Source organism: Pelophylax lessonae, assembly GCF_965119305.1.
Source record: "Pelophylax lessonae genome assembly, chromosome: 3".
Lineage (NCBI taxonomy): Eukaryota > Metazoa > Chordata > Amphibia > Anura > Ranidae > Pelophylax > Pelophylax lessonae.
This window is the reverse complement of record NC_138770.1, coordinates 112,461,110-112,474,875: the sequence shown is the minus strand read 5'-3', so window position 1 is coordinate 112,474,875 and position 13,766 is coordinate 112,461,110. Positions and strand designations below refer to the sequence as shown.

Genomic DNA, 13,766 nt, shown 5'->3' with positions numbered 1-13,766 from the left:
TGATAAAATATCAGTATTACAAGAGCCGTATGAACATCTCATGTCTATAATAATGAGAAATATAAACAGTAACCAACTTAAGAGTGTAAAGTTAAGAATATGTTAACATCATCATAAAGAAGGCAATTCAAGTCTGACAGGTAGAGATAAGGTAGGATTTTACCTGTTAAGCCATGTGAAAACATGTGTGATAGAGCTAATACTTCTAAAAAAAGTAACATAAAACGACTTTATATCTGGGATAGTGTAGATATACACAAGATTAGTAGGACTTATGGTGGGCCTCCCGTCTGCCTCAAGAGGGGACGCCCTGTCCGGTCAACCATTAGTGTGGCAAAAGAGACCATCCTTCCAGCACATAGGGAAGCAAGGATCGTATCCCATATTAAATGAGTATGGAGCATTTATAAATGAACCAGGGGTTCCATTTTTGATCCCATGTGTTTTTGGAATTTGTAATAGAATGATGATATGCTTCCATAGATTTAATATCTTCTATTCTGTGATTAACCAGAGCATATGGTACATTGGGTTCTTTCCATTGTTTAGTTATAGACCATAACATTGCGACACATAGCGTATGTATCAGACGGGTTAATGGTTTGGAAACGTCTGGGATGTCCTGAAACAATAGACATTGTGATGGAGTGAGTGTAAGGTTTCTACCCGTAATTTTCACGCATGCGTGGAATATTTCCGACCATGTGTCTTGTATCTTAGGACAGTCCCAGAATATGTGTTTAAACGAACCTGTATCATTGCATCCTCTAAAACAGTTCGAGGAGATCTCTGGATAAATTCTATTCAGTTTTTCAGGTGTATAGTACCATCTAGTAAAGAGTTTCACGGCTGTCTCCCTAACTCCCAGTGATCTTGTCGAGCCGCGTAGGTTCGACCACATGTTTTGCCAATCCCTAGCCGTAATGGTTTCCCGCAACTCCAATTCCCAATCCGTCATGTATTTTAGTTTAGTCTCAGTATCATGCGGATTTAGGGTGGAGTATAAGGTAGAGATGTGGCCTCCCCCCAGGGGGTTTTCCAGGCATATTCGCTCAAAGGAACTGAGGGGAGTTCCAGATGGCTGAGCATGATAGGAGGTGAAGTAACTCTTGATTAAATCGTAGTTTAATTTTTCAGATGAAGGAGCATTCTTGTGTTCTGTCAAATGCTCAAATGAGTACATGATTCCTCCATCAAAAAGGTCAAATAACTTGGTCAGTTTGTTTTTAGACCACCACGTAAATTGGTGAGGAGAATGAAATGCTTCCTTGAATCTGGGGTCCCCCAAAAATGAAGCACCCAATTGAGGAGTGGATGTTAAAGAACTATGCTTATTTGCAGATCTCCAAACTTTAAGGGAGTCTGAAACCACTGAATTACGTGTAGAAATTCCACGTATAGGGATTGTTGGGTCCCATAGCAGACCGGCTAGATGAAATGGAGCAATAGATTGTGCCTCAAACGAAACCCATGGAGAGTTCGTCGGCTGAGTGTGCCAGTATCCAAGCTGGGAGAGCCTACAACTTATGTAATATGGCCAAATCTGAGGGAGACCCAAACCCCCCGATCGTTGGTGTCGATAAAGAATGTTAGCGGCATATCTGGATTTTTTGTTACCCCAAATAAATTTATTGACAAGTGATTGAAGTTTGGAGATGAACCGTTTGGTGAGACTTATAGGTAGAGCTCGAAAAAGATATAACATTTTAGGAAGGATGGTCATCTTAACTGCTGTTATCTTCCCCAAAAAGGACAGATGATAAGAGGACCATATTTGTAGTAGACTACGAATCTTGGTCATTAAGGGAGGGAAGTTGGATTGGAATAATGATTTATATTCTTTACATAACTGTATCCCAAGATAAGGGATGGATTCGGAAGCCCACACAAAGGGAAATGCATCTTTTAGGTTTAGGATGTCTTGTGGAGGAAAGTTAATTGGTAACGCAATAGATTTTGACATATTAATAGTTAGACCCGATACTCCTGCGAACTTCTCCAAAACTGTCAACAAATTTGGTAGCGAGCGCAAAGGATCTGGAATAAAAAGTATAGCATCATCTGCATAAAGGCTTAATTTATATGATTCTCCGCCCTTCTCATATCCCCTCACCCCATCATGTCTTCTGATAGCTATAGAGAGAGGTTCAATGGCCAGGGCAAATAGCAGGGGGGATAGGGGACATCCCTGTCTAGTGCCCCTGCCTAGCGGGAAGAAGTTGGAATTACAACCTGTCATTCTAATCCTGGTTTTGGGGTTTTTATAAAGGGCCATGAAACCATTTAGAAACTCGCCTGTGAGTCCAAATCTGGGGAGGAGATGTTTAAGGTAATCCCAGGAAACACTGTCAAAGGCCTTGTGAATGTCAAGACCCAATAGTAATAATTGTTTTTTGTGTAGGTTAGCATCTTGTATGACGTTACAGGCCAATCTAATATTATCCGTAATTTGGCGATTTGGAATAAAGCCTGATTGGAAGGTGGAGATGAGCTTATGGATTATAGTTGATAGTCTGGCTGCAAGAATTTTACTAAATAGTTTTAGGTCGTTGTTAATAATTGAGATTGGCCTGAAATTCTGGGGACTGGAAAGATCTTTATTGGGTTTTGGAAGTAATACCATATTAGCAAAAGACATCTCTTCAGGGAACTCGTGGCCTTTTAATATGTGATTGAATAACTGAGAAAGTTTAGGGGCAAGAGTTTGAGAGAAAGTTTTAAAGTAGATGGCAGAAAATCCATCTGGTCCCGGGGCTGAGGAATTGCGGAGAGATTTAATGACCAGTTCAACTTCAGTGTCCGTGATCGGGGCATTTAATCGTTCATAGTCCGATTCCGATATAGAGGGTATTGGAATTTCATCCAGCCATTTCTGGGAGTCTAGTGGGGCTAATGAAGATGGAGGGGATAAAAGGTTTGAATAAAATTTTTCAAAAATTTCCATGACTTCCTTGGGATGGGAGGTAGTCAAGCCCGAAGACGTGTTTAGCTTATATACATGTGGTGGTCTGACAGATTGATTTAATTTTCTGGCAAGCATTGTGGAAGAAGAATTTCCATACAAAAGGAATTTGGATCTAGTGTATTTAAGGGATTTCTCGGCATTTTCAGAGAGTATGTCATTCAGTTCTTTCCTTTTTTGATCAATACAGGTTCTGGTGTTCATGTCATGCAGTGTCTTGTAGTTTTTATAGAGAGTTTGAAGATCTTTGGTCAGGGTTTGTATTTTGGCGGTACGCAAACGATTTTTCCTAGCCGCCAATTCAATTAGTCTTCCTCTAATAAATGCTTTGTGTGCTACCCATGTATTCTGTATAGAGGTGTCGTCAATGGGATTGAGCCCGAAAAATTCTGTAAGAGAATCCGAGACCTCTTTGGAATCCTGTATATTCGCCAGTATTGAGTCGTTTAGTCTCCATGAAAATGGAGTGGGGGAGAGTCCTATGCCCTTCGTGTCATATATCACCATGTGATGGTCCGACCATACACACGGGAATATATCTGCAGAAACAGAATTTGCTAGTACCACCTGAGATGCATACACATAGTCTATTCTGGCTGAGGTGTTGTGGGGGTTAGAGTAGAATGTGTACTCCCTAGCACCCATATTTAAACATCTCCAGGTGTCAACTAGTTGAAGAGTGTTGAGTTTTCGTTCCAAAATTTTAGGGAAAGTTTTAGAGGAGGGAGAGGGGTTGCTCCTATCTAGGGTTGGATGGGCAACCATATTGAAATCACCCCCTAGTATTATGTGGGAAGAGTGAAATTTCTCCAATTCAGCGAAAAAGTCAAGAAAGAATTTTACTGTAGCACCATTAGGAGCATATAGGTTTGCAATTGTTAACGCTTTACCCAGGATGCGACCCCTGATGATTATGAAACGGCTCTCTGGGTCCTTATAGCAATCCTGAATTTCAAGTGGGAGGGAGTTGTGAATGAAGATAGCCACACCTCTGCTTTTAGAGGAGAAGGTGGTATAAAAGGATTGATTATATGATTTATTAAAAAATTTGGGGTGATTATTGACTGCAAAATGAGTTTCTTGTAGTAACAAGATTTTTGCATTAAGGCGTTTGAACTGGTGGAACGCCTTATTGCGTTTATTAGGGGAGTTGAATCCCTGGACATTGTGGGAGATTACTTTAATTGCCATTTTTAAATGTGTGTTGAAGTTCCTTTGGCAATGACATAGTGTTAAAGGAGAGGTGCAAACTTAATGACCAGGTGTTCCACCCATCCAAAATAGCCCGAAATGTGGGAGTGACATCATGGGAGTTGAAAAAAGTGGTAGTGCATTTTGTCAGAACCCAAACCCGGCTGAGGCAAAGCAGGGCATGGTAATGACATAAATTCTCATTACAAAAGTGAATACAAGGCATCTTGTGTATATATCTCAAGACATTTGCATATAGTTTATCATAATTAGTAGTTACTATAAACATGTAACAAAAAAGAATAAACCAGGGTCGGTAGGCTGTAACCGTACCGGAACATAAAAACCTGAACTGGAGGAAAATTCCCCCTAAACAGCAGATCGAAAGCCAGCAGCCCAAAGGGATCCCCGCAAGTCTCAGGGGAGAGAGCCTTGGGGGAAGGATCCCACTGAGGGGGCTGGTGTCTGTCAATCCACTGAGTGTGTGCGTCATGTACAAGCATGAGACTAACGCATAAGGCCATTCGAGAATTGTTAATGAACAAAAATATAAAGCCTCAGTTGTGTGAGTTTATATGAAAAGAACCGCAGTAAACTTTAGTGGCAGCGAGAAAAACCCAAAAGTTAACTAATAAATGTCAACAACTGGTCCTTAAAACAGATATCCAGAACTACTCTCACTAGTCAATTTGTCCTTATAGTGAATAAGGCATTGTAGATAATGAGAGGGTTATGTGAGATTGCTCAAATCCAGTTCCATGTTAATTCTGTATTGATATCCTTGAAGAAACTTTGTTTCAGTGGAAAGCTGCTATCTCCTATTAGGCACCTCTAGATGGCAGTAGAGTGCAAGAATCTGGGTATAGTAAGCAGTGTCATTTAAATAATGTGGTAGATCAATGAAGCTCTAAATGTAAGACAATAGGCGACACTGTCCCTCTGGTAAGATGAATGCCACCCGTCTGGAAATTCCACTTCATATTTTTGGGTTATATCCAAGAAGGAAGTGACTATTATTAAGGACCAACATAGAGGAAAAGTGCATATTAAAATGCAGGGGGATATGTGAACAAAGATCGCTAGAATGTGTAGGGGACAAATCAAGCTAAATCTTGTCGCGGTCTTCTGGGACTTCTCCTGGAGGCTGGTGTCTGCCATAAGGGTGATAGGCGGTGAGCAGGAGCGGGCGAAGGAGCCGCTGCTGGATCCATCAAACCCAATTTTATTAGGGTGTTAAGGCCCTCTTGGACGTTGGTAACTATATATGTGGATCCATTGTGTGGTATTATCAGTTTAAAAGGAAATCCCCACTTGTAACGTATATGAGCTGATTGTAGAACAGAGGTGATCTCTTTTAAGCCACGTCTCCTCTCAAGTGTAGCTTGCGATATGTCTGGGTATATTTGAATTCTATGACCGTCAATCAGAATGTTGGGGGTATTCCTTGCTGCTCTTAGTATCTCCTCCTTGGTGATAAAATCTTGCATGCATAATATCACATCTCTTGGGGGCTTGTCAGTCGGGGGTTTGGGACGCAAAGCCCGGTGGATTCTGTCACATCTGAACTGGGAATCAGTGGTTTCAGGAAGTAATGACTTGAAAAGTTTGTTCACAGTGGGGACAAGGTCAGTGTAAGACTCTGGAATGCCACGCAGCCTCAGATTTTTTCTACGGTTACGATTTTCCAAGTCCTCCACATTAGCCTGTAGTTGATCAAAGGCTGAACTGAGAGACTCATGATCCCTGCTCAACTCCTTATAGGCAAGGCAGAGCTCATCATGTTTTGTCTCAAGTCTATCAGTTCTACCCCCAAGTGCTGATATCTCCTGAGTGAGAGTATTAGCCGTTTTATCTAGCCCAGCCTGAAACTTAGTGATTAGCTTTGTGTACATAGCCTCCAGGCTATTGTCAAGGTCAGCCTTTGATAAAGGGGTTGTGTACTCACTGTTCGGAGGGGGGGTAGCGATCGTTGCGGCCACCGGAGCCGGAGAGGAGGATCCGACATGTGCCTGGGGGCGGGCGGCGCCATCTTGGTCCATGTTTAGTTTTTCCCTTGCCCTGAGAAGGTAATGGGTTAGGGACCTCTGCGGCGTTTTCCGGTTCTTTCTGCGGCTGGACGACATACACAGAGGCTGTAGCTAACAGGGTGTGATCAAACGAAGCTTGTGAGATGTGTTCAGCTGGACCCTGTCAGCTTTTTCTCGGCCGTAGCGAGCGGAGCTCCTGCACTAGGCTGCCATCAGTCCCGCGCCGCGCATGCGCACCCCATCAGTTTGTTTCTCGAGCACGCTGGTGAAATTGGCAAACACAAGAAACACCAGCGCTCGTCAGGAGAGGAGGGAGTCCCCTCCCACCGCTTTGGTAGGCGATCCAGTGGCTTATTAGCCACTCGGGCCGCTTTAACCAGTTCTGTGTCGCTTACCGCATATATAAAATGGCAGGGTGGCCTGGCTGCGCAACATCACATACATGTACATTATTTTGTGCACGCACTGCCCCTGCTGTGATTGGACACAGCTGGAGCAAATCATTAGACCCGCCAATTGTTCAGAGGAAAGATAGAAAGGTAGGATGGCGGTCCACTTATGTGAACAAGGCAGACCGCTGTTCTGTCAGTGAGTAAAAGAGAGATCACTCCCTAGGAGCACACTAAACCCCTTGATCTCTGGTGTTAACCTCTTCCCTGCTAGCGTCATTTTTACAGTAACAATGATTGGCCCTTTACCCTGCTTTGTGATCAGCCGAGTTCCAAGGGCTCGGCAATCACAAAACACGCCACCCACACACCCCCTACAAGAACAGGAAGACGTCCATGTATTCCCTCCCTGCATTTAAAGACGGTTATAGTGCGGGCATCAAGTGGTTAAAGTATATGTAAAACAACCTATTCAGTTTAAGGCTCCATTCACACCTAGGAATTTTGAATCTTGGGCAGAATTGCCGTGATCCTGCCCGTGATTACAGAATCAGGGCAAAACGTGAGACCAGTTTGCCGATGCCATTACTTGTTAATGGCACCCCAATAGAGGTGCAGTTTTGCTGCATGTCTTGGTAGGTTTGCAGTTGTGCCATACTCTTTCCATTTTAGAATGATAGATTGAACACTGCTTCATGAGATGTTTAAAGCTTGGACAAATTTTTTATAACCTAGCCCTGCTTTAAACTTCTCCACAACTTTATCCCTGACTTGTCTGGTGTGTTCCTTGGCCTTCGTGATGCTGTTTGTTCACTAAGGTTCTCTAACAAACCTCTGAGGGCTTCACAGTACAGCTGTATTTATACCAAAATTAAATTACACACAGGTGTACTCTATTTACTAATTAGGTGACTTCTGAAGGCAATTGGTTCCACTAAATTTTAGTTAGGGTTATTAGAATGAAGGGGGCTGAATACAAATGCACTCCACACTTTTCAGATATTTATTTGTAAAATATTTTGAAAACCATTTATAATTTTCCTTCCACTTCCTAATTATTTGCCGCATGTGTTGGTTTATCACATAAAATCCCAATAAAATATATTTAAGTTTTTGGTTGTAACATGACAAAATGTGGAAAATTTCAAGGGATAATGATCCCTTTTCAAGGCATTGTAAATGATCACACCCTCTGTTCTCAGCTGCATTGGAAGCTCAGAGAGCTGGGGGTGGAAAAACAGCATCACACTTATCTTCCCCCTGAATGGCTGTGCATTTGGGGGGAACGTGTCAGCACAAGTCTAATCATTGGAAGAGAGAAGGAAACTGACCATGATGTGCTCTCATGCCTATTGTGGGTAGTCATGCCTAGTGTGGTCATTTGTAATAGGAAAGCAGAGGATCTGGCAGGAACACCAGTGATTTCACATAAAGGAAGCATTACAAAAAGAACAGGTACAGCAGGCACATATCAGGAATATGAAATGTTGAAGTAACATATTCTTGAATATAATGATTTGCATCAGCTCCTGTCCAAGAATAGATTGCAATCAACTGATTCTAAGGGCTAAAAATCCATTATATAATGTTTTATTAAATAAATTAGTTCTTAAAGGGTAACTAAACGCAAAGAAAAAAAATGTAATGTATGGCAGCTTATAGTCCTTAGATGTGCTAGCTGTTTGAGTTTTCTTTTTTCTTTCAAGTCAGCAAATACAGAAAAAAACTGTTAATCCTGCTGTCCTTCCTACTCAGAAGAATATCTTCCTTTCTGCCATCTTCTGTACACTACCAGTTGACCTGCCTGCCACTGAATAGAGATGAAGAGATACAGACATGTTTTTTTATCCATAACAGGATAGGGTGACAACCTAGGTCTTCCTCCATAGATCAGTGGAGGAGTGACGTAGCCACCCAGGGATGGAAAGTGTGTTATTTACATGATTGCCAAGTGATAATAAAGCAAAATAAACTAGAAAAAACAAAAAAACAAAACTAAAACACAAATGCAGCCACAGCACCAAGGACTATTAAACTAAAATATTTTACATTTTTGGTTTTAGAATTTTGTTTATTAAATCTTTCTTTTTTAATAATGCTTTACGATTAATAATTTTATGCATTAGTACTACATATAATATTATCATTGTTTTACTCTTTTATCATAGTGGCTTTTTAAATATAATTTATTATTGAAGTCATCATCCTCTTCTACTTGTAAGGTGTTATTACTGATCATGTTTTATTTTATGGTTTATGTAGCAGTACCCCCGAAGGGGCCGCTGTAGTTTCACAGGTTCTTTCCCAACACAGTGCAGAGGGAGCCAGACACGCAAAAACAGTCCATTCATGCTCATTAAACAATCTAGGGGATGACTTTTTATAGTTTATTTGCTTGTAGGAACTTGTAACAGGAGGGGGACAATGGGGAATGGGATACTCTAAAAAGCTTGAGCACAATTCTGCAGAGGACACTTGTTACTTAGCAGCAGTAGCATTAATGTAGGTAGACTGGAACAGTCCACGGTTCACAGCTGGGACCATAAAGTAGGATGAGCACAGATAAGGGTAAACTGGGACAGTCCTCGGTTCACAGCTGGGACCATAAAGTAAGATGAGCACAGATAAAGGCAGACTGGAACAGTTCACAGCTGGGGACTATAAAGCAGGATGAGCACAGATAAGGGTAGACTGGAATAGCCCACAGTTCACAGCTGGGGACCATGAAGTAGGATGAGCACAGATAAAGGTAGATTGGAACAGTCCACGGTTCAGGTCTGGAAAAGTCGTTTTTACACAGAAAAGAGTCTCTAGTCACTGGGTCTGGGTACATAGACAGTTCATAGATGCAGCCTCATGCAAAGCTGTCCAGCATTTAGTCCATAGAGCTCCAGGGGCAGGCAGCCCCTCTCCTTTTAGCTCACAGATCTATCCCCACAGGAGGAAAACAAGACAAATTCCTCAGGGCTCCAGACTATTTAACAGCATCCCCGCCACCATCTGGGCACCCCTTTCCAGTGATTGGCTGGCCCTGTGTAATACTCAGGCTGGGCATTTGAAGGCCTGCTCCCTAAGTTCTGGAAACATCTCCCAGGGCAGGGGGGAGTAATCAAACTCTCAGCCTGTGAAACGCCGAACAGACCAGACCAAACAATTTCTGCTCCTATGATTACAGCAGAAGTCAAAAGTTAAATTTACCTAACAACCTAACTAAAGGTATATTTACACTCACCGGCAACTTTATTAGGTACACCTTGCTAGTACCGAGTTAGACCCCCTTCTGCCTTATTTTCTTCCTGGCATAGATTCAACAAGGTGTTGGAAACATTCCTCAGAGATTTTGGTCCATATTGACATGATGGCATCACGCAGTTGCTGCAGATTTATTGGCTGAACATACATGATGCAAATCTTCTGTTCCACCACAACCCGAAGGTGGTCTATTGGATTGAGATCTGGTCACTGTGGAGGCAATTGGAGTACAGTGATCTCATTGTCATGTTTAAGAAACCAGTGGTGAGATGATTTGAGCTTTGTGACATGGTGCATTATCCTGCTGGAAGGAGCCATCAGAAGATGGGTACACTGTAGTCATAAAGGGATGGACATGGTCAGCAACAATACTCAGTTAGGCCGTGGCATTTAAACAAAGCTCAATTGGTACTAAGGGGCCCAAAGTGTGCCAAGAAAATTTCCCCCACACCATCACACCACCACCAGCCTGAACCATTGATACAAGGCAGAATGGATCCATGCTTTCATGTTGTTTATGCCAAAATCTGACCCTATGATCTAAATCTTGCAGCTGAAATCCAGATTTCTCAGACCAGGCAACGTTTTTCCAATCCTCTATTGTCCTATTTTAGTGAGAATGTGTGAATAGTAGCCTCAGTTTCCTGTTCTTAGCTGACAGGAGTGGCGCTTGGTGTGGTAATCTGCTGCTGTAGCCCATCTGCTTCAATATTCAATGTGTTGTTAGTTTAGACATGGTTTTCTGCATACCTTGGTTTTAACGAGTGGTTATTTGCATTACTGTCGCCTTTCTATCATCTCAAACCAGTCTGCCAAATCACCTCTGACTCTGACATCAACAAGACATTTTCACCCACACAACTGCTGCTAAATGGATATTTTCTCTTTTTCACATCATTTCTGAATTCTATGCATTGAGTTGCTGCCATGTGATTGGATAATTTGCAATTTGTGTTACCAAGCAATTGAATAGGTGTACCTAATGAAATGGCCACTGAGTATATATTACAACCTTGTTTCTATGGCTCCCCTGTAGGGAACCATTTCATAAATTTCTGCCATGGAGTATATGTAATTATTTTATACTTTTCAGTTTTAAAACTTTTGCACTTTTATGCACTTCTTAGCTTTATTTATGACAGGTCAGTCCTAAATTTATGTTCTGGCTCATCTCATTCTGGTCTTTCCCGTAAGCTGTGTGTTATGAGGCTGGCTTTTCACAGCTATGCTGGTATTTGTTCACTCTGCAGGCCTTGTTCTTGCACACAGATCTGGTGTCTCACTCCTCCTGATGCACAGAACGGGGTCCATTGGTTATCCTGACACTACATCTCTGCACTCCACTCTGGTGAAGGGGAAGTGCTGTCCTTTTGACAGCCAAAAATAGCCAATAATAGTAGCAAAGGAATGATAGAAGAGGAAGAGGGAGAGAGTGAATCGCATACACCCTGTGTGCTTTGGTGATACCTGTGGGGCATATTTAGCAAGCCTAAAATGTGAAAGCAGTTTAAAGCAAAAACAAAATATATGCATTTGATATCTCTATTCTCCTTATAACTTATGATACGTTTTTTTGTCTTGCAGGAACTTTTATATGTCAGGTTGATAATAAATATTCAGGAAGCAGGAGAATGGTTGTGTACAGAAGGGCCAAACCTTCACAGATTAACAGATCCCCGATTACCGCAGGATTCCAGTGCGACGTTCCATTCAACATTTCGTGCTGTGTGGACTACATTGAAGCCTATCAACCAAACGACTCCAGCGTGCAAATCAACATTGCAGGAAGCAGCCCGATCCGTAATTGACTTTTTAAATTAAAATATAATACATTTTGACATTCATCATAAACTTTAAAGCCATTTATAAGAAAACACAATCACAAACAATGAGGGCTACATGTATGTTTGGCTTATATACAGCGGTTCCAACAATTTTAAATTTGCTGAGCTAGGGAGAGAAATTGCTTGCTGCTAAAGTTACATATTCAGCCAAAACTTTTTCTTCTACTTTTGGAGAGTGTGGAAAATTTTCATTCTCTGCTCTAGTCTTTAATTCTGTATTTGTCTCCGTTATAATTTTCACCTGTTTAGGCAAAATTGTTGGGAAAGTCTTTCCAACAGAGCCCCAGAGAACATTAACCACTTTACCACTAGAGGATTTTGCTGTGTTACGTCTGGGCCACTTTTTGCGATTCGGTGCTGTGCGACTTTAACGGACAATTGCGCGGTCATGCGACGCTGTACCCAAACAAAATTTACGTCCTTTTTTTCCCACAAACAGAGCTTTCTTTGGGTGCTATTTGATCACCTGTGCGATTTTTACTTTTTGCGCTATAAACAAAAAAAGAACGTTTATTTTGAAAAAATAACAATATTTTTAACATTTTTTTATATGAAATTCCCCCCCAAAAAAATGTAAAAATCAAAATTTTTTTAAATTTTTGGCCAATTTGTTTTCTGCTACCTATGTTTGGTAAAAAAAAAATCACAATAAGTGTATTTTGATTGGTTTGCGCAAAAGTTATTGCGTTTACTAACTAAGGGAAAGATTTTTGTCATTTTTGGTGGGTTTTTTTTAACGAGTAATGGCGGCGATCTGCGATTTTTTTTTGCGGGACTGCAAAATTGCGGCGGACAGATCGGACCCTTGACTGACATTTTTGACACTTTTGGGGGTACCAGTGACATTACTCCAGTAATCAGTGCTATATATATGCACTGTTACTGTAAAAATGACACTGGCAGGGAAGGGGTTAATTTTATTGGAGAGGGAGGGGTTAATGTATGCCTGGTGCTTACTGACGTGTGTGGGGGGAGGGGACTGAGTGACACAGGGACAGATTGGATGTTCAGCTATGCTGAACACTGCGATCTGTCACTCCCTGTCACTTAGGAGATCCTCCCACTCTGTTTACACAGGCGGGCGGATCTCCACACTCGATTCCCCGACGATCGGGGAAGAGCGGCGGCGATCGCCGCTGATCCTCCCCTGGCCCGACTCCCGCTGTGACTGAAAACAGCGGAAGCGCCTCTGGCGGCGCGCGAGCGCCGCCTACAGGGGGAGGAGTCTAGCGACGTAGTACTACGTCGCTAGACGATAACGAGCCACGTTGCTGCAGTAGCAGCAACGTGAGCAGACGTTATGTGGTTAAAAACCAACAGGGGTCCAAACATTCCCCGCCACATCTAAAACTAAAACAATAAAATGTATTTCTGTGATAGGATGATGTTAACATACATTGCAACGGCAGCCTCAGGAAATCAAATCTAACTCTGAAAGGGAAAACTGCTTTAAAGTAAATCTGCAATCATAATGTTCATGGGCTGCCATTGCTGAAAATGCAAGTTGTCTGACTAATATGCTGACCCTCTTGGTTTGTTACTGTGAGTCACACACCTGGAACAAGGATGTGGATTTGAAAAATCCGAGAAGAGTCCAAAGTACTTTTCTACATACTTGGTAATTGAAAGAGTACTGAAGCCAGTTAAGTGAGCATAACAGCCAGGCAGTGGGGAAAACAAACAGAATTCAGGGGTGTTTCATGAGAGGGATCACACAGAATCAAGGAGGTCCTGATTCGCCTATAAAGATCTTTAGTTATCACTAGAGGAACCTCTGGTAGGATGAAGGAGGTCCTGCTTCCTTTATATTGATCTTTAGTTTTTACCTAAAGGAATCCCTGATAGGAGGAAGGAGGTCCTGCTTTCTTTATATAAAGCTTTAAACAAAGTATGCAGAACCCCTGTTCTGCCAAAGGCGGACTTTACTGGCATAAGCATGAGACCAAACACATTTACAGTATAAAATATCAAAAGTTTTATTTTATTTACATAGTAAAAAGCACATATGTTGGTACAACATCGACACAATACAACGACGTAAACATATTAAAATCACTCTGAAAACAGTGAAACATAGGATGAAGTCTTAGTACAGCATATC

General features: G+C 41.8%; 1 protein-coding gene across 1 annotated transcript in view; it reads left to right on the top strand.

Moving 5' to 3' along the window:
- Positions 1-13,766, top strand: part of LOC309549147 (adhesion G protein-coupled receptor F5-like) — a 199,680-nt gene that overhangs the window by 147,746 nt on the left and 38,168 nt on the right. Inside the window, exon 13 of the mRNA XM_082249203.1 lies at positions 11,406-11,621. Within this exon, the coding sequence (XP_082105329.1) occupies positions 11,406-11,621 (216 nt within the window). The remainder of the gene's footprint in view (positions 1-11,405; positions 11,622-13,766) is intronic.